Below are 20,018 nucleotides of genomic sequence, written 5' to 3'. Positions count from 1 at the left end.
TTTATATTATTATTACGGCACACTTGTAGAGCTCTACAGAAGGGTTTATGTTCAGTGCTTGAGATGAGTCACACAGATCCAGGTATTAAATTGTACAGTTTTGTATATTACAGGCTGTTATAATAATATGGGAGTTCAGCTCTACTTGAATTAATTTTTAAAATGGTAGTAATGTCAAGTAATAAAGAAACTTGAGGATCCGATACGTTACACAGATGTATGGAAGTACACTGGAATCACTGTGTAGTTAAGGTTTACAGTGACCGTGCTGGCTAGCTGAAGAAGGAAAAAGTTATTACAAATATTTTTTTTGTTTTTGTTTTGCTGATCCAAAAAAGAATCTGATCAGCGATAACCCTAACCCTGTGAAAGGTTTGTGATCCGTTACACCCCTTACCGTTGTTGACAGATTGAACCGTACTGTGTACTATGTTATATAGTGTATTATAGTAGTACAGTATTAAAGTATATATAGTATACTTATAAAGTAATATAGTAAAGTACATTGTAGTTTCATTTTGAAATGTGCCGCTGTGTCATTCAGGTAAACTTAAAAAACAAAATAAACCAAAAGTGCATTATTAGTTTATTGCATAATCAGATAAAAGTACAGCTAGTATTTATACTTTGTGTTTTTGTACCTCAGTTGGCTGAAGTTACAGGAAGCAGGTCCTGGAAAAAGTTCTTACAAGATCAAAGTTTTAACTTCCTCCTGAAGTCACCTGTTTATAAACAAAGAAGAAGAAATATTTCCATGAAGAAGAGTTACTGTCCCGGCCACGAGGCTCTGAGGTTCAGCAGAATCAGAACATCACAGGGAGCCAAACAGAAAACACCCAGCTCGTTCAGAGCCGACTCAGGAGGAGGATCTCCGGACCAGTTCTCCTCCTCCGACTCCTTCAGGAGGTCTTTCAGCAGGAGAGCTGAGCCCACGTTCAGACACAAGATGATGCACGCCTCCTTCACACTGTGTACAGACAGACAAAATAAAATTTTTACTAAAAAACATTTTCACTTAAAACATTTGTACAAGTAAACATTTGTCATTACTCAAAATATTTTTACTATAAACATGACACATTATTATCAAACTAATCTTTATTGAGGTAGAAAGTGTCACTGCAGTATCCCCAGGTCTTATAATCAATCTCTAGTTCTTTATTCGATCACTATGATTCTGTCAGACTGCTGCACATTGTTTGTTTACATAAACTGTCTCACACTGTGTGTTTACATAAACTGTCTCACACTGTTTGTTTACATAAACTGTCTCACACTGTGTGTTTACATAAACTGTCTCACACTGTTTGTTTACATAAGCTGTCAGAAAATTCTTAGAATTATGACTTTTTTCGCAAAGCACCTCAGCCCTTCAGAGAGCTCCTAAGGTAAAACAGTTAGGAGCAGTGAGGCGCACTTTTAAGAAGCTGAATAGTTTCTCTAGCAGGGGAGAAAAAGGAGAAATGTTCTCCAAACACTGAATTGTAGATCCCTGCACACACTGAATCGTGCAGGGATGATGACAACGCAACATCGCCAGAAATGAAAGTGATCACAACGTTTAGATATTTGACAACTGCAACAAAGCAGCAGTGATGACTTGGGTCCGTTGCAACCGTCAGTCAGCAGGGTGATCACAATAACAGCACTGTCACAGCCTCATATCGTGACACAAATCAATTCAATCAACTCATGGGTGTGTTTACCCTTGTGTTGTGGGTGTACTTGATGGGACGCACATCTGTATTATTGCACCATCAGAAAATGAAGAAGTGTTTGTCAACAGCACTGCTGAGCCATCTTCCCTTGTTAATATCAATTAGATTAAGGACTAAAATAACCAGCATGGTAATAAACGTGAGAAAATAACTGAAGTGAGCATGTCTTTCCAAACATGTTGTAGGCTTAGGTTATTCAATACCTGTAACAGCAGGTGGGTCGTTACATCTTTGTGAGAAACTACTTCTAACCCTTCCACAAATGTTTCGTATTTGAAGCCGAAGTGTAACAAACACACACACACGCACACACACTTACTGCTTGAAGAAGTTCTCAGGTCTCTTACAGTAGTGTCCAAACAGAGGAAAGAGGTTTCTGCTCATGTCGAACTGAAGCTGAGCGGCCCCCCCCTCACTGAAGTGATTACACAGGATCACCTGACACACACAGTTATTAAAATATATATGAAGTATAGATATATTTAGTTACAACAAACATATGGAACAAGATATTAGTCAGACTTCACTGGTGGGGTCACAGGGGGGAAAACAACTTGGATTTCAGCGTCTACGCGCATTAAAATATATTTAGATATAAACGAGTGTCCTAAAACAGCATGACTGTCATGTCTACTTACAAGCTTTGATCTGTGTTAACATTATATACAGTACCAGTCAAAAGTTTGGACACACCTTCTCATTCAATCGTTTGTCTTTAATTTTATTACAAAATTTATACTGACGACATCAAACCTATGAAATAACACAATTGGAATTATGTGGTAAACAAGTGTAAACAAACCAAAATGTTTTATATTTTTTGATTCTTCAAAGGAGCCATCTTTTGCTTTGATGACAGCTTTGCACGCTCTTGGCACTCTCTCAATGCGCTTCATGAGGTAGTCACCTGGAAAGCTCTTCAATTAACAGGTGTGCCTTGTCAAAAGTTAATTAATGGAATTCCTTGCCTTCTTAGTGCGTTTCAGACCATCAGTTGTATTTTACTGAGGTAGTGTTACGGTTAATAGCCTTTTCAATTACTGTAGTAATCCATATTATGGCAAGAACCACTCAACTAAGGAAAGAGAAACGACAGTCCATCATTACTTTAACACATGAAGGTGAGTCAATCCGGAAAATCTCGAGAACTTTGAATGTGTCACAAACGCTATGAGGAAACTAGTTCTCATGAAGAAGAGAATAGCTTGGGCCAAGAAACACAATGACTGGACATCAGATCAGTGGAAATCTGTACTTTGGTCTGATGAGTCCACATTTGAGATTTTTGGTTCCAAGCGCCGTGTCTTTGTGAGACGCAGAGAAGGTGAACGGATGGTATCTGCATGTGTGGTTCCCACTGTGTGTGAAGCATGGAGGAGGAGGTGTGATGTGTGGGGGTGCTTTGCTGATGACACTGTTGGCGATTATTCAAAATAGAAATAATAAAACTAAAGAAAAAACATTGAATGAGAAGGTGTGTCCAAACTTTTGACAGGTCCTGCACAGGTAGATATGTATAATGTATGTGCAATGCTCGTAAATGACAGACTGCATCATGTCTACTTTAGACCTTCGTTCAGTTTTAAGAAAATATAAATATGTTTACATTTATTAAGAGACTGAAACAGACAGATTGTCTGCTTTAAATTTCTATGTTCAGAATACTTTCGTAAATGTATATAGTGTTACTGAAACACAGGATGTGTTCCAAATGCCGTACTATATACTACATACTACATACTACTACATACTATATACTGCATACTGTGTTCAGCGGTGGTCTGTGGTATGGAGGGGCTTTTCAAATTAATTTTGCAGTATGCTACGCCGGGCGGAAGTAAACGATGACCGCCGCTTCTTTAGCTATAGCGCCTCCTTCTGCTGGAATGCTGCTGCTGTCCGTCATTTCAACTGCCGTTGTGACGTTCCAGCGCTTTGCATTGTGGGATCCAGCAGGCGAGGTAGACTGGTCCAATGCATACTGGAGATTTTGCTTTTATTGGATACTGCAGACTACATGTTGGCCAAATCAGTACGTACTGCTGGGATAGTCTGGCATTTCAAACACAGCAACAGACAGTAGGCGTTTTTCATGTCTTACGTCCTGGTACAGGAAGTTGTCGAGTCTCTCGGCCAGGCCCTGCCAGGCCAGCTGGAACAGAGACAGGCTCAGGACCTGACGGAGGTTCAACAGTCTGTCCCTGACGCAAAGCATCATGGGACATGCTGAGCTGGACAGGGACATGGTGGACTGATCATGCTGGGAGGGGAGGGACAACCACCTGAAGAAAAGAAGGTAAGACAATAAATCAGAGCTGAGAGAGGAAACTGAATCTGAGAGATAAAGCTCAGATTGTCTTTAAACGTTTTCATAAACTTGTCTCTTCTACAAAGTGACAACATTGTCACTTTGACCTGAGAACTACTGAGACGTGGTTATTCAGGAGAGGTTTTGTTTCTATCAAAAAAGACCAAAAATCTAGTTTGAGTCAGAATCCAGACGTTTAAGCTTCAATGACATCACATGTTTTATTAAAGGGAGTGGCTTTTAAATCAACTTTATAATCAATAACCTGGACTCCATGAAGTTTTATAAAGATGGATGTTTGTTCAGGATAAAATGACGCAGAGATGTTTTTACTGTGTGCTGTTTCATAAAAACTATTTTACACCTTAAAAGTTTAAATGAGTGAATAATGTAAATCTGTCCGTCCTCTTACAGCAGTCTGCATCTCTCAGGTGTAACGTCATACCTACATTAGCATTAGCATTAGCATTACTTAGACTACTTTACAGTTCTACTATAAAGTAAAATTAAAACAGGACTCAAACAAATGATTGAAAGCTTCATGCCCAGAAATCAAACCTGCAGCAGAATGTAGAATATTTATGCCAAACTGGCCTTTACTCTAAATTGGTGTTTATTCTCAGCGTGCATAGAAATATAGAAAGATTGTGTCTGCTTATTCAGTAAAGAGACGCAGTTTAAGTTTTTAATACAAGACAATCCTGAACCGATGACGGGGGGAGATGGCGCAGGTTGGAGATATGATCCACGAGCGAATAATCATAGTTTATAATCTTGCAGCGCAGCGAGGACACAGATCTGTGTGTTTCTCATGCTCTGCTCCTGACTCATGGGTCGCTTTCTGTCCATATTTCTGTGCACAACCTAAAACATAAACTGTGTCTCCACATGCTGTGAATGAGATGAGCTGGAGCTGTGACCCACCAGGAGTTTATCAGAGTTTATAATAATGCAGTGCAGTGATGAGACAGACATTTCATAACGCAGATCTTTCTGTCTGTCTGTCACTGTTAATTCAGACTCCAGTCTGCTGGAGTGCATATACTTCAAATGGTCAATTTAGGTACCAACCATCCCCCAAGTTTACGACCCTTCTCACATTCCAGAGAAGATAACGCAGACACATCCTTTCTGCAAAGAATATAAGGACTAAAGTGACTGATTCTCTGATGCTATTGAAATGTACTTAAAGTAATGTTATGCTGAGCTAACATATTTTAATACTGTGAAAATTGTTTTTACATTAATCTGAAACTGCAGTTCTCCTCATCCTGATCTCACCTCCTCCTCATGTCTGTCTGCTAACAAAGGAAGACCACATGTGGACACATGAGATCATTTGATCCATTCGTGTGATGTGCAGAAAGGTTTACCTGTGCATATGCAGACGTGTACGTGTACATGTATATACTATTTGTCGTCATAATGGATGTTGCCATCAACCTTGTTGTTTAATTGTTTAGTTCATTTTAATCCCTTTTCAACAGGTTTTATTCAACAATTAATGTAAAGTGTTTGGTATCATTCTGTAGTTGACAGAGCCCAACTTTTAAATATGGAAGAATTAAATATGTGAAGTACAAAATATTGATTCTAATGCTTTAAAAGAAATAATCTCAATCTCAGAGCCTTCTTCATATGGGTGTGGCTAGAGACGGACCTCAGAGACCAGACCCCTCTGGTCCCAAGATTATAAAGCTCCAAGCAACTTCTTCTTTTTCTTCTCCAGTTGGGCCTTCGCCGGTTGTTCTTCTCCTGTTGCTCTTGTTCCTGAGTCCTCTGAGTTCTCTCCCCCCCCTTGGGGGGGGGCCACATGGCCTGTCCCAGGTTCTGCTGTCAGCAGCTTATGCAGCCTGAACCTCTTCTGAAGTCCTGAGCCGTCAAGAACGGCCTTATTGTGTACTGGGCCGCAGAACGCCGCCAGTATCACCCTGCTGATCCCGTGCTACACTGAACGTGTTGAAGAAGCTGAATCCAGCGACCTTTAAAGGAGACTTTGCACAAAAGACACTCCCCAACGACGTCTGGCAAAACTGCCACAGACTTCACCCCAGCCAGAGAAAGGGGGGTGAAGATGAAGATGATTCAGCTACCTGCTGAGCCGGAGAGAGAGAGAGATGGAGAAACCCGATTCAAGCCGAATCGGCCACGAGGGACAAAAGCCGTCCTGAAAAAGCCCGAGTGCCAAAAGAGAGCCTGCTGCCACACCCATCAGATGATCATCAGGTGATACAATTACATCTCCCATGTGTTGATGCTTGATGCTAAATTAACTAGGATTCATTAACATTAAACCTAAAATCTTTTAAAATTAGAATTACTTTTGAATTGCTTCACAATCTTCCTTGGTGCCCTTTTAAACTCTCAACTACCGAACAATGCATTAGTAATGAAATCCCATTTAATTCTAAAACATCAAAGAAACCAGTCACAGATGCTTTCTACAATGTGGTCCGTTGTCATTCATGTATTGTTCATCGTTGTATTCATTGTCCCTGTTCATTTCTTCATTAATATTCCACTTAGAAGTAGTTCGATAAACCTCTCATTTATAAAGACCTTGATCCATGTGATTTGTGTGTGTATGAAATGGTAAAGTCACTGTACACCATGGCCAAGAACCTCGTAGCAACCCTGAGATCAGGAGCCTAAAGTCATTCATTAACTCATTACAAGTTTTCCCTGTTTTGTCAAAGCTGGGTGGCGTCCAACACTGAATTTAAGTTAAACCTAAATCCTTTTGATATTAATTTGTTATTAATTATTAATCTTGCTACCCATGCTACAAAGTTTTATATCACTTCAGTCTGCAGTCACCTGCTCCCCCCTCCCTCTGTGCTCGCGGGCAGCAGCCCGCCCCTTCTCTGTGCTGCGAGTTTGCATCACAATTTTTTGTATTATAAGATGTTTTTAAAGTCTTATTAAGGTGAACAAGGCTCCGTGTTTATTTGCATACAGAGCGGGAACGTGAGATCCGATCACAAGTGGTGACTGGAGACCACTGAATGCTTCCAGCTCCATTTGAGGACAATGTCACAGTTACCATGACGACACAGCTGCACACAGTCCTTGCCTGTCTTTCCTAATATAATAATATAACTTCTGACACCTCACCTGTCTGAGCTGTACGGTTTGGCTTTGCCTGTGATTTCTCTCATAGTCCACTCCAGCAGTCGTCCCGTCATGTCTCCTTTAAGTCGATCCAGCAGCGCCAACAGTCCTTCAAACAGAGAACCTTCCAGAGAAGCCAGACGACCAACCTCCATCACTCCCAGTCCTCCCAGTACCCCCTCCTCCCCCAGAGAGATGGCCGCCTGCTGCAGCTGCAAAAAGAACTGAAGAAGAAAAAACAGAACTGGTGTTAAAATATTTGAAGTTAATATTTTTGGTGTCTGCTCTGTAAACCACAGCAAACAAAAACATATTATTTTATACTTTTTTTGGTTTCATTATTATGTTTTCTCATTTTGTAGCACGTCTGAACGCTGTCATGTCAAGTCTGAGGTAGTTACATATGACAATAAAAGTCTTATTTAACTTAAGTTGCTAGACTGCACACACCACATTGTCTCCCCAGTCTCCGAGGATGGTGCAGATGTAGTTCACAGCGTTCAGGATGGCACAATAACGAGCACCAAGCGGGCAGCGAGACTCCTCCTTCATCACCTGGAAAACAAGAACCAAACATCTCTCAAGGATCTCTTCAGCACCTTCATCTCATGTATTTTGATTAAACCATGGTCTGGGTGAGCATGCGGTTCTGACTGGGTTAGTAATTTACACACTGATGGGGGAATTCACTGGGGGTTGTCACGCTCTGAGTTTACAGTGATCATGATGACAAGTCCCCCTTTTGTGTGATCAAAAAATTGATTTGTCTGTAAAAAAAATCTGATAATGAATATGACAGACACGGGCAGACAGTATGGAGCTGTTACGCATTTCAGGGATTATTATAAGGACGAGCTGCTGTTGTGCTTGTTTAAAAAATGAAGCTGCATTACAGAGAGTGAAACTAGTAAACACCTGTCGAGTCTGGACTTTACAATAAACTGCTAAAGAGCTGGCCCCTCCTCCCCCTGCTCATCATCGATCTGTGGATGGAATTGAGATCCGTCAGTGTGCGCTCAACTGATGCCTGAGAGCATAGCACCACGCAGCAGAGAGTGGAGGTGCAGACTACTTCTCTCCACAATCAGGCACTAAACAGTTGCAAACTGAACGGACCTGCAAGACTTTATTGGTGTGTTAGCATCTGAATATCATCAGGGCAATTCGAGACAGAGCAAATGCTGCGTAATTTATAGAGCTATGAGCGGCTGCAATTCATTCTTTGTAAATTCCCCCGAATAACACTCTGCAGTACCTGTGATCACCACAGGATGGCGCCTGTAACACTCAAGCTGCAGGAAGTACACTGTGGATCACACTTCATCATCTCATCATATTTATGGAGGCTGTTCTCGCCAACACTCGTCCATAAGTTCCTGATAAGTGCCTTGTAGGGCTTTATCCCTCTGACACTCACTTCACTGTTTCCTCTTTGAACAATAGAAACCTGTGTTTGTCACCATCACCTGTGTTTGTCACTATCACCTGTGTGTGTCACCATCACCTGTGCGTGTCACCATCACCTGTGTGTGTCACCATCACCTGTGTGTGTCACCATCACCTGTGTTTGTCACCATCACCTGTGTTTGTCACTATCACCTGTGTGTGTCACCATCACCTGTGTGTGTCACCATCACCTGTGTAAGTCGTATGCGGAAGTCATCCACCAGTTCTCTCTGTAGCTCCAGAAACTTCAGCTGGGCGGAGGCACAGGGCAGCGGTCGGTATCGCTCTGGGGGCAGCAGGACGACAAACATCAGTACATTTCTGAAGTGCTTTCTGACCCTTTATAGAGCTCAGGTGTAATGTTGTTATGAACAGGTGAGAGTCAGGTTTTAGCTGTAATTACTTTTTAATTGTTCTCAAGTGTTCATTATATCAGAGTGAAAAGGGCGGCCTGCCTCAAACTGTGCTTTTAAACACACACGCACACACGCACACACACACACACACACACACACACACACACAGAGGCTGAAGAAGAAAACATGTTTGACAGAGAGAGTTGAAACCACCTTCATCGTCCCCGATATCTGAGGTTTAAGTTCAAGGATCCAGCTCACAGAGAGAGGCATCAGGACACAGATTAGCAATGATTCACACAGAATACAACACACAGCATGTGTGTGTGTGTGTGTGTGTGTGTGTGTGTGTGTGTGTGTGTTTCTGCTTTAGAACGTTCCTGCTCTGTTTCTTTAACATCCTTTCCTCTCTTCTTTCGCTGTGAAGACGTCACAGGAGTTTGGTCATTTCATTTTAATTTTTATACTAAATTAAAGAAACAGACCTCTTGCTGTATCGCGTGCAGACTATATTTAACAATCTTCAAAATAGAATCTTCTCAATAAAAACTCCAGCATCAGAGTGAGTCTCACCCGTTATGACCTGCAGCAGAGTCATGAACGTCTCAGCACAGTCTGGAGCCTTCAGCTCGTCCAAATCACTGATGTCTTTGTACTGAGAGCTCCACGCTCCGTCTGCTGACAGCATGGCGTCCATCTTCTCCACCGCCACTGTATGTAAACAAAAACATTGACAACTTGCATATATCATTTATATAATTCATTCTAAGCTCCCATTGTGGCTTGACCATTGCATTAGAACTGATGCCCATGCCCATGCCCATGCCCATGTTATTCTGCAATCAATGAAAATTTAGAATGAAACATCCAAGTGTGATCAGGTACCATTCATTTTGAATGTTGATCGTCTTCCTGAGATGACTTATGAAGTAAAGAGTGTGTGCAAAGCTCAATTATATTGGGGGGCGCTAGAGAGGCACGAATGGAGTAGGTCGCACTTTGAGAGCTCCTGCAGAATCCTTAATAATTTCATAATTAAACGACGTTCTCACCTGAAATCTCAACCCTAACCCACTCACAACACTTTCAAAATATACTGCAATAAACCAGAGTGAGACAAAAGCTCGGCGAAATTGGCGTAGATGGCATTGAATCTTCGAAAATATAAGTACGACGGCCCGTCCAACACAAGGCCCAACAACATCCTTGTCAAAGAGTTTCACACAGCCCGGATAAGGCCACACCCGCACCTGCAGAAAAATCTATCATGGATATTGCATCCGTCAAAGCTGATATCCTCTCATCCTTGAGAAAAGAAATATCCTCTGTTATAAGAGCTAAAGAGTGCCCTGGCAGAGGATTTCGACTCCCTGACGAAGGAAATAAAGGCCATGAAAACTGAAATTGCTAGCAACGCAGCCACAATACACACGGAAATTGAACAGGTGAAGGCCCATGTAAAAACTGTTGAAGCGGGGCTGTCGACTTGGTCTGATGAAGTTGTGTCGGTACAAGTGAACGTGCAAGACTTCAATAAACAAATGAAAGATTTACAAGAAAAATGTGAGGACTTGGAGGGCAGGATGTGGAGAGGGAATATACGGATCACCGGTGTACCGGAGCATCCGGGATCAAGCTCTCCCACAGCTGTTTCTAAACCTATGCAGGAGGTGCTGCAGATGGAGAAAGGTGTGCGGGTGGAGCGCTCCCAACGCAGCCTAACGCAGAGAAGACCGGGGGACATACCACGCGTAATAATCGCAAGACTGCACAATGAGGGAGACGCTATAGACATTGTGAGGAAAGCCCGCGACCGTGCAGGACAACTCAGATACAAAGGAAGTCCGATCGCCATATTTCCGGACTACACAGCAAATGTCGCTAAAGCTAGAGCGGCCTTCACGGAGGTCAGGAGGATGCTACGGGGGAGACAGGGAATCCGCTATGGACTTTTCTTTCCAGCCAAGTTTCGCATCTCTCACAACAATGTGGAAAAGGAGTTCGTTGGTGCTACCAAGGCTTTGGATTATGTTAAGAAAAACGAAATCCCTGCCAATGAAACTGAGCATTGATCGGAGCTGATAAATGTATAAATTCCCCCGCATACGCGAGTATATCACTGTGGCATCGCCGACAGTGGTGGTGGTGGAGCCAACACCAACTCCATGGGGGTAGGAGCCTAAAATCATTTGAACAACTGAAAGAGGAATTCATACTCCCTAACACTGATCTCTTTAGATATTTAAAATTAAGGACATTTTTAACTAAACATAAAGAATGGAATAAAGTTTTGGAGCCCACTCCAAGTGAGGAGTTTCTGTTAAAATTACAAACTGGAAACGAGGGTAAGAAGATCATAGGTCGTTTTTATCAAATACTTTCAGGTATGACTTTGAATAATACATTGCAGATAAAAAGAAGATGGGAAACCGAAATGACTGTAGACATACCAGAGGACACATGGGATGAAATGTGTACTGAAGCTCATCTTGTAACCAATTCCAATTCATGGAGGGAATTCAAGTGGAAGGTAATAATGAGATTCTTCCGGGCGCCAGTTATAGTGTCAAAAACGGGCCCAGCATGCTCTAATACATGCTGGAGAAATTGTGGTTCACAAATTGGCAACCAAACCCACATATTCTGGACATGTACAAAACTCAAAACATTTTGGGAGGATGTTTTTGAAGCTCTCGAAATGACATTCCATCAAAAGTTTACAAAAGATCCAACTGTGGCACTGCTGGGCCTAACATCAACAGGCATTGACGGTAGAGCTAAAAAATATCTTTTACAAATACTTATTACAGCAGCTCTCAAATGTATAACAACTAAATAGCTAAAACCTGACCCTCCACGCGCACTCGAATCCCCTCCCTGACTCTTACCTCCTTTTGTGATTATTTATCTGGATCTTTATACACCTCTTCTATATTTTCACCCTATGATAGAGTTAAGTTATATCTGTCTTGTTGTTTTGTTTATTTATGTTTTATTATTGTGCTTATCCTTGCACACATAAATAAACAGCTGTAAACAAAAAAGGAAATTTGAAGAACCGTGAATATTATTGTAGAAATTGTTGAATTTGAAATAAAAGCTAAGTTTAAAAAAGAACAAAAACTCAATTATATGAATGAAGATGTTTTGTCATATGATGGTGGACGAGTGATGTCTATCTACCCAAAGGTGAAATTATGTGTTCTGATGTAACTTGTCAGATGGATGTAAATGATGGACCTTGAGTCTGACATGATGAACTGAACTGTGAACATGAACATACAAACTACATGTGTGTTTTATCCATAACAATTAGAATCAGGTGTGACTCTACACCCTGAGGAACATGTGACAGAGTGCAGCTCATTACTCACTCTTCTTCTCCACAGTGAGCCACTTCTGAAGGCTGGTGTCCTCCAGCAGCAGGTGGAGCAGACCCGGCAGCACTGCAGGGTAAGAGTGGTTGCTCCGCAGCTCCTTCTCAAACTGCAGCACCTCCTCCACCAGGTGACAGAAGAGAGCGTCTTCATACAGCAATCTGGAGGCATCGCTGGAGACCTTCTCCTGCACCAGAGACAGCAGGCCCCGGCACAGCTCCACCTAGAGAAAACATACAGCTTCACCTAAATATATAAACCACTACAGCACAGCTCCACCTAAAATCCTGATGATATAAAACCTGGAGGTGAAATGCTTAAAATGTTTTATGAATTGACATGGCTGCTGAAGACTGAGGTTTAATCAGCGTCTTCTGAGAGAAGAAAGTGAAGCTTGTATCAGACTAGCTTCACTTTATTTAGAACAATAATGATGCTGCATTTGTTTGCTTCCACTCTAAAGATTTATTTATTAACTACACTTATTTTCTGTACAGAGATGGAAACCGATTTAAACTAGCTGTTGTTGTTACTACACTTTCCAAGAGGAGATAAACACTGAGCCTGTTCCAGCATACCCGGGCACTGACGGTGGCTCCAGCTCGGTCCAGGATGGGCTGGATCTTCTCCTCCATGAAGGTTGAGCTGTTTCCCATCCACATCAGAACCTGTGTTAGGTACCACTCCGGCTGAAAACAGAGGGAACAGCAAGCATCAAACACAAAGTGTTGTTGGTCTGATTGTTTTCAGTGTGCATAGATTTAAGTGTGTATATGTAATAGGTGATGTGTGTGATAGAGACCTTGCTAAGAGAGTTGGTTTGACGGTTTCCGTAGAAGTGATATCTGAACCTCCTGTTGAGCGGCAGCAGCATGATCTGGATGGGAAGACAGAGGGGAGCAGCCTGGGACAGAGGTGAAGAACCAGGAGGGGATGAGGGTACACAAGAGACCAAAGCCCTCTGGGAAATGAGGTCATCACTGGCAGGGAAGTTAAAGAAGACCAAAACCAGAACACAGCACTTGTACCTGATGGTCCTCATCAGACAAACTTTCAACTTGTTCTGGTTCAGAGATTTCTGCCAGTAATAGGACAGCAGACAGGTACCTGGGAGCCAGGAGGGCTGCGGGTCCTCTGGTCACTCAGAAAAAACCCGGGTGTTGAAGAAGTTCAGGGAGGCTATGGAGAACTATTGAAACTGTTGGAGTCTCAGGAGGGGGAAAGAAGGGCTTGGCTCAGGGAGGGGTACTGCGGTCCCAGACTGGAAAGAACACTTCAATGGAACTCCTGAACATATCCTCTAATAAAGAGGCAGAGTTCGTAGATCCAGGGGAAGCCTTACCGTTCCTTGGCAGAGGTCAAGAAGCTCCTCAGCTGCAGGGTGCCACGTGTAGATGATGATCACTCTGAAGGCTCTGGACATTGTTGAGCTCTTATGGCTGACAAAGCCTCTTCAGCATCACATGGCGGTCTAGGATTGTGCCTGTGGTATTGGAATGGCAGATCGGGGTGGTGCTTGCCATTTTCTCATGCTACTCAGCCTCCCAGGGAAAGTTTATTCCAGGGTGCTGAAGGAGGCTCTGGCTGGTCGTCAAACCTCCGCTACAGGAGGAACAATGCAGATTCCATCCTAGCCATGGAACAGTGGACAAACTCTTAACCCTTGCAAGGCTGCTGGGGGGTTATGGAAGAATGCTCATCAAGTCTACATGTGTTTTGTGGACTAAGAGAAGGCCTACAATCGTGTCACCGGGGGAGTCCTGTGGAAGGTATTATGGGAATATGGGGTACCGTGACCATTAGTACAAGCCATCGGGTCCCTGTAATCAAAGAGCTGTGACCTCCAGCAGGCACTGGGAAGGTTTGCAGACGAGTGTAAGGCAGTTTGGAAGAGAGTCAGGACCTCCAAATCTGAGGGCATAGTTCTCTGCTAGAAAACAGTGGTATGCTCTCTCCGGGTGGGCAGTGAGTGATCTGCCTCAAGTGACAGAGTTTAAGAATCTCTGGGTCTTGTTCACAGTAAAGGTAAAATGATGGACAGGTTGGTTCAGCTCCAGAAGCATCGTAGAAGCAGAAGAAAGTGGCTGGATGGATGAGTGGCAATCAGGCCGGCCTCCTCCTAGTCACCCCCTCCCGGTGTCTCCATTATTGCGCACAGGGGCATGTGCTCCTCCAGAGCAGAGGTGCTGCAGCCCTTACTTGTGGTCTCCAAATATTCTCGTATAGTGTAAAAACAGGATCACTCCAAAAATAACAGGACATCTTTCATTCACAGATTTGATGGTCTGATCAACAATAATCACAATGTTTTTAACTCTCTGTTCATATTAATCCAGCTAATACCTGCTGAACCATTTTACTGTGAACCAGTAATGTGTCGGGTATCACAAAAGGAAACTTCAGATGTGTACAGAGTACAGACGTGTGATCCTGAAGGATACGAGGTCTGCAGAGCCACCAGTTGTGCGACCAGCAGCTCCAGCTGGCTGTGGATCTCCTGACCGTTGGCAGTGGGTGTCAGTGACTGAGTCGGAGGGGAGATGATCGGCCAATGAAGTTGAGTCAGTACTTTTTCAAAATCACTATGAAGGAGGAAAGGACATACAGTGAACATACTGTTACAGAGACTCAGTGTTTTCAGTGCATTTCTAAACTCTGCCACATCGGTGGTTAGGGTTTGGATGAAGATATACCTGGAGAGTCGGTCCTTGATGATCTTGTGCCAGAAGTGAAGTGTTTCTCGGAGGAAGGCCTGGAGGTGAGAGCAGCCAGACTGGTTTAGTCCAGTGTCCAGAGCAGCCATGCTGTCTACTGCCCGGATGGCCTCCCACACGCTGCTGGTCATCAGACACTGCTGCACTGCAGCGCTGTAGGAAGACAACAAAACAAGTGTTACTGCAGTTCATCAGCTCATCATATACTGCAGGTCATCAGGATGAGCCTCCTTTCAGATTTACTTGTTCGTTCCCTTTCAGTAATATTTGTGAGTCTTTGTCATCTTGGTCATGTCGCTCTGTTTTATTATAATTAACATCACCACCCACACACACACACACACACACACCCATGTGCAGTACCTGAGTTCTTCTATATGTTGAAGGCATCGAAGGTACTTCATGTGTCTCTCTATAGTGTCGACTTGGTTCAGCGTCTGGCCAAGTTTATCCATCCAGGACTGCGCCCCCTGCAGGTGCTAAAAGGCAGAAAAGTGGAGATAAACTGCTGACAGAACAGCAATCTTTATATCAAAGTTACATTATGGAAGCATTGATAGTGACGTTTGTTCAACATTGCAGGACCACGACAGATCTACAACTATTATCTGGCATGTGAGAGGGGGTCTAAAGCCTTTTTATTCTCACCACACTGACAGGATGTTAATAAACAGCAGTGAAATAAAAATAATTTAATAACAGCCTCTTCATGACATCAAAAATTGGGAATTATGATGTGCTGTTCAGGGAATTTTCTATTTGTCTTGAGATGTTTGAGTTCTGCTCGTGGAGCTTTGACTGCAGTGCCCACATGTCCCAGGATGCGTTGCAGCCTCAGCCTCACTCCGCTGCATTTCTTTAGCCATATACTTTTTTTTTTTTAATTGTTTTGTTCTTTTTAAAACAAACACAAAACAGACAATGCAAACAACTAACACAGCGTCATCATGGATAAGGAAAAATGCTTGACATATGACATCATTTACAATCTTCATGGAAAACAGTAAAAAAACAAATGACGCTGGGTTACACAGCGATATGAAAGTCTGTGATTCCTAGGAGTCATCCTTTACCTGTCCCTGCATCCTCTTCAACCCGGCAGCTGACGAGCGCCACACCCTGCCTCTGGACTTTCAACACTTTCCTATATAAGTTTTCCAGGCGAGAAGGCGCAGAGCCTGTGTGCGCCTTGCTGAGCTGAAGACCTCGCGAGTAGACATTGCTCCAGTTAAACTCCAAGCTTTTCTAGCCCTGTGTTCCAAGAACTGAAGACAACAGCTCTCTTTTTGCTCCAATCCCTGCGCTCTGACAAGCCTTAAACTCAGAGCCCAGAAGACGCACCCAGCCTCCATCCAGTACCAGTAACAACACGGAGTGACCTGCACATCGCCATCTAGAGAGACCGAACCGGCCGTGCTACCCGGGTTAAAGCCCAGGGCACCTGAAGCTCCATGCCATGCCGGTCCGACGGCCTCTACACGCCTCACGTACAGTGCGTCTGACCCTCTCCTCCATCAGAGTAGGTCTAACTGTGCTTAACTGTATATCGGAGTTGATGTGGTAGTATTAAGAGTATTAGAGGTTAGAGTAGGACTTTAGCAGGATCCCTCCCAACATCTCAGCTGCTGCACCGTGCTCCCTTTACAGGTTTCATTTTCAGTCCATCTTTCATCATGTTCATCCTGTTATTGATCGTTTTCATGCTCATTCTTCATTTATAAAGAACTGATTACGTGTTTTGTGTGTGTGCAGTACTAAGCCTCTGTACGCCGCCAAACAAACTCAATTCTAGACTGTAGCAACCTTCAGATTATGAGATTGAATTAAAATAATTAGGTAACTAATTATAAGTTTTCCCTGTTTTATCAAAAAAGGATGGTGCCCCAATAAATACCTACAACAGGTTAAATCTTTTAATTAAAGTTAAACTTTAATTTCCAATAGTCAAAATAGAGTGCAGGCATTCTACGACTAATTAACTATTAAACAATTAATCGACCGATGTACGCTACACAGGGATCATATTTCCCAGTCGTTTTGCTAGTATTGATGCGTATAACCTGTAAATCATGATTAAGACAGATATAGGTCTATAAGAACGACATTCTGTTTTATCTTTACTCATTTTAGGGATTACAGAAATTACTTTATTTCTTCTTCTGTTATCTCCTGTGTTATTATATTGTTCTGTTCCGTTCCCACATAAATCCAGAGGTTCTGATACCTCTGTAAGATCTGCTGCCTGTGGTTGATGGTATAATTTTTTGTCGTACTTCTTAAATCCTTCAGTTTGTTGTTTTCGTATTCTCCAAGCTAACTTTTTGGATTCGGGGCCATTCTCGTAGAAATTCAGTTGAATAAGTTTAACTTTCCTCTCTAGTTGTTTTTCATACAGGGTGTTAAGAGTTTGTTTTGTTTCCAGGATCTGACTTAAGATGTCATTGTCATTATCCTCCATATGTTTGCTCTCCAAAGACTTTTATCCTTCAGGCAGGCCCTTAATTTGTTTCTCTCTTTCCTTTTTCTTCTGCGATGACCACATTATAAGTTGGCCTCTGAGGACGGCCTTTGCAGCGCCTCACAGAGTGCTGGGAGACACAGTTCCATTATTATTGTAGGTCATATAATCCTTAAATTCTCTCTTAAAATATTTTTGACAATTAGGGTGGTTTAAGAGGCTACAGTTAAGTCTCCATAGTGTCTCTTTTGGCCTGTTGTTTAGGTGTAGCGTCAAATACACCCCTGAATGGTCAGAAATGTCTCTTACTCCTATATCACATTCTATAATCTTGTGTCTGTCTACATTAAACATAAAAAATAGTCAATTCTCGAGTACACATAGTGAGGGTAAGAAAAGAATCACATGGATGTAAATCTCTCCATATGTTAATCATGCCTGTTTCTTTAAGCTGTTTTTTAATGTATAAATCTTCTGATTGATTTGAGGAGTCAAGGGAGGTGTTCACACAGATATTCCAGCCCCCTCCACATGATAGTACACCTGATGCTTCCACAGATATCAAATTGAAAATCTTTTAGATGAACTGTTTGTCATGTCCCGGTGGTGTAACTTCTTCATGATCAAAAAGACCCTTAATTAGTAAATAACGCTCCTCTTTTCCGTAATTTGTGAGGAACACTGAAAGTTTACTTTATTTGAAATTAATGTTGCGAGGGTTAGGGTTAAGGTTGAGTTTCCCCTTTCAAAAGATGAGTAATATGACATTTTAAACCCCAATTTCCTCAACTTCTCATGTTTAGTTCTTGTTAGATGCATTTCTTGCCCCAAAAAAAGGGTCAGGGTTATCCTAACCCTGGTGCAGTGTGTTGTGGAGGTGTCTGTACCTGGTGCAGCGTGTTGGAGATGCAGCGCTCCTTCTGCAGCAGGTCATCCAGGGAACATTGCGCCTCCTCAGCAGCATTCAGAGCTGCAGACACTTTAGGAGGCACAGAGCTAGAAACGGTCAGAACCTGAAGGACACAAAGAGTCAGTTTTCAGAGTGATGGACTCAGACACACAGCAGATGTTCTGTAGTCATTTTCAGAGCTGCACTGTGGACATATTCTTATATTATTGTGTAATTAAGTAGCGGGTTTGCCCGTTTGTGAGGTTGTGAGTTAGTTTGTTAGTGAGTGTTGGTGTATTGGTGTGTGTGTTGCAGCTGCCTGCAGTAACGTCTTCTTGTGATGCGGTGATGTCATACACACTGTGACATCATCACATCTAAGTTCGTTTGGACCTGTTCGGGTGACAGTGGAATAAATATTAAAGATTATAACTCACCTGTTCCTCCAGCTCGGAGTTCTCCTCTCTGAGTCTCTCCAGCAGCTCTCCCACCCTCTTCAGGGACTTCAGGTCGCTGCCGACCTCCTTCACCATGAAGTCCAGCACAGAGTCCTGCAGGTTTCCCGGGTCTGCGGAGAAACAGCCATCTTGTCTGTTTGTGTAAACGGAGTTTAAAAACGGATCTGTCCGCTTGTTCACCGTTTCTGCAGCGGGCGCCGCCATCTTTCTTCTCCTGATGAGACGGAGCGGGAGGGAGGCGCTCGGTTAAAGTGTGCGCGTGGCCCGCGGGCGGACACGCCGCCTGCGGTCGTGGTCGGTGTCAGTGTTTGGGGAAGACTTCGACTCCTCTTCCTCCATGAGTGACTGTAAAGACAGAAAGATTAAACTTTTATCTTTCTATTGAAACACGGCTCCTCTTTTCACTAACACCGTCTCTCTTGAATACGCTGAAGTTCAAAACAAGTGCATCTTTGTCACGTCAGCACCGGATATGCTGGCTACAGGTCACAGACCACACGTCATCACTTTATTCTTTTTGAAAAATGTCTTTATGTAAATCAAACATTTACATGGGGTTTTTAACATGAAATAATGCAATAAACCTTTTACGTACAAACTATAGATAGCAACTAGTTTTTAAATTATATTAATGTATGTGTATGATGTAAATAAAATCCCTTTTTAGTTTTATAATTATACAGTTATCATATTTACATATAAAACGCTGCATACAATCTGACGAGGCAAATATGAACAAGAATCAAAAACCTGCGTTCATGTATAAATGAAGTCCACAATGCTGCTGAGAAAGAATGGCTGTCATAGATGGGAGGGAACGATAACCCCACCTGACACCACCGAGGGTATGAACCTGACATGTCATTTCCTGAAAAGCAAACCAGACGTTTGTATCTTTCCAGGGTTTACGGTCGGCCGTCACAGTTTTAGTAAAAATTAAGAGAAAGGTCACAGCTGAGAGTTTCTGCCCTGCAGGCGTGTTCAGCTGTAACAGTCACCCCGTTACTCTGCAGGTCAGTCTGAATGTGACAACATGAGACCGTCTGCTCGACAACACATCCAGTGTTTCTGTGAACGTGCAGCAGAGTCACATGGAGAATCAGTTTACTCAATGAAACATACCAGTTCACCTGCAGCAGTGTATTTCCCCTTTAATACTGGAAAATAAAATAATATTATGCAG

At 42.7% G+C, this 20,018-nt stretch overlaps 1 protein-coding gene across 1 annotated transcript; it reads right to left on the bottom strand.

Moving 5' to 3' along the window:
* Positions 1 to 579: 579 nt before the first annotated feature.
* Positions 580 to 19,039, bottom strand: rint1 (RAD50 interactor 1). The gene is made up of 15 exons (XM_069671175.1): positions 18,815 to 19,039; positions 18,376 to 18,501; positions 15,394 to 15,509; positions 15,010 to 15,183; positions 14,758 to 14,898; positions 13,119 to 13,296; positions 12,895 to 13,005; positions 12,314 to 12,539; positions 9,513 to 9,650; positions 8,775 to 8,869; positions 7,588 to 7,692; positions 7,141 to 7,361; positions 3,820 to 4,000; positions 2,038 to 2,156; positions 580 to 967 (listed from the first exon to the last, which is right to left on the bottom strand). The coding sequence occupies exons 1-15, from the start codon at positions 19,037 to 19,039 to the stop codon at positions 766 to 768; spliced, it is 2,358 nt and encodes a 785-aa protein (XP_069527276.1). The 3' UTR covers positions 580 to 765.
* Positions 19,040 to 20,018: the final 979 nt, after the last annotated feature.

This window comes from Semicossyphus pulcher, unplaced genomic scaffold, assembly GCF_022749685.1.
Source record: "Semicossyphus pulcher isolate SPU_LCO1_2020_fin unplaced genomic scaffold, fSemPul1.0.p SCAF_20, whole genome shotgun sequence".
Lineage (NCBI taxonomy): Eukaryota > Metazoa > Chordata > Actinopteri > Labriformes > Labridae > Semicossyphus > Semicossyphus pulcher.
The sequence above is the reverse complement of the archived record's forward strand: the minus strand, read 5'-3'. Positions and strand labels throughout refer to the sequence as shown.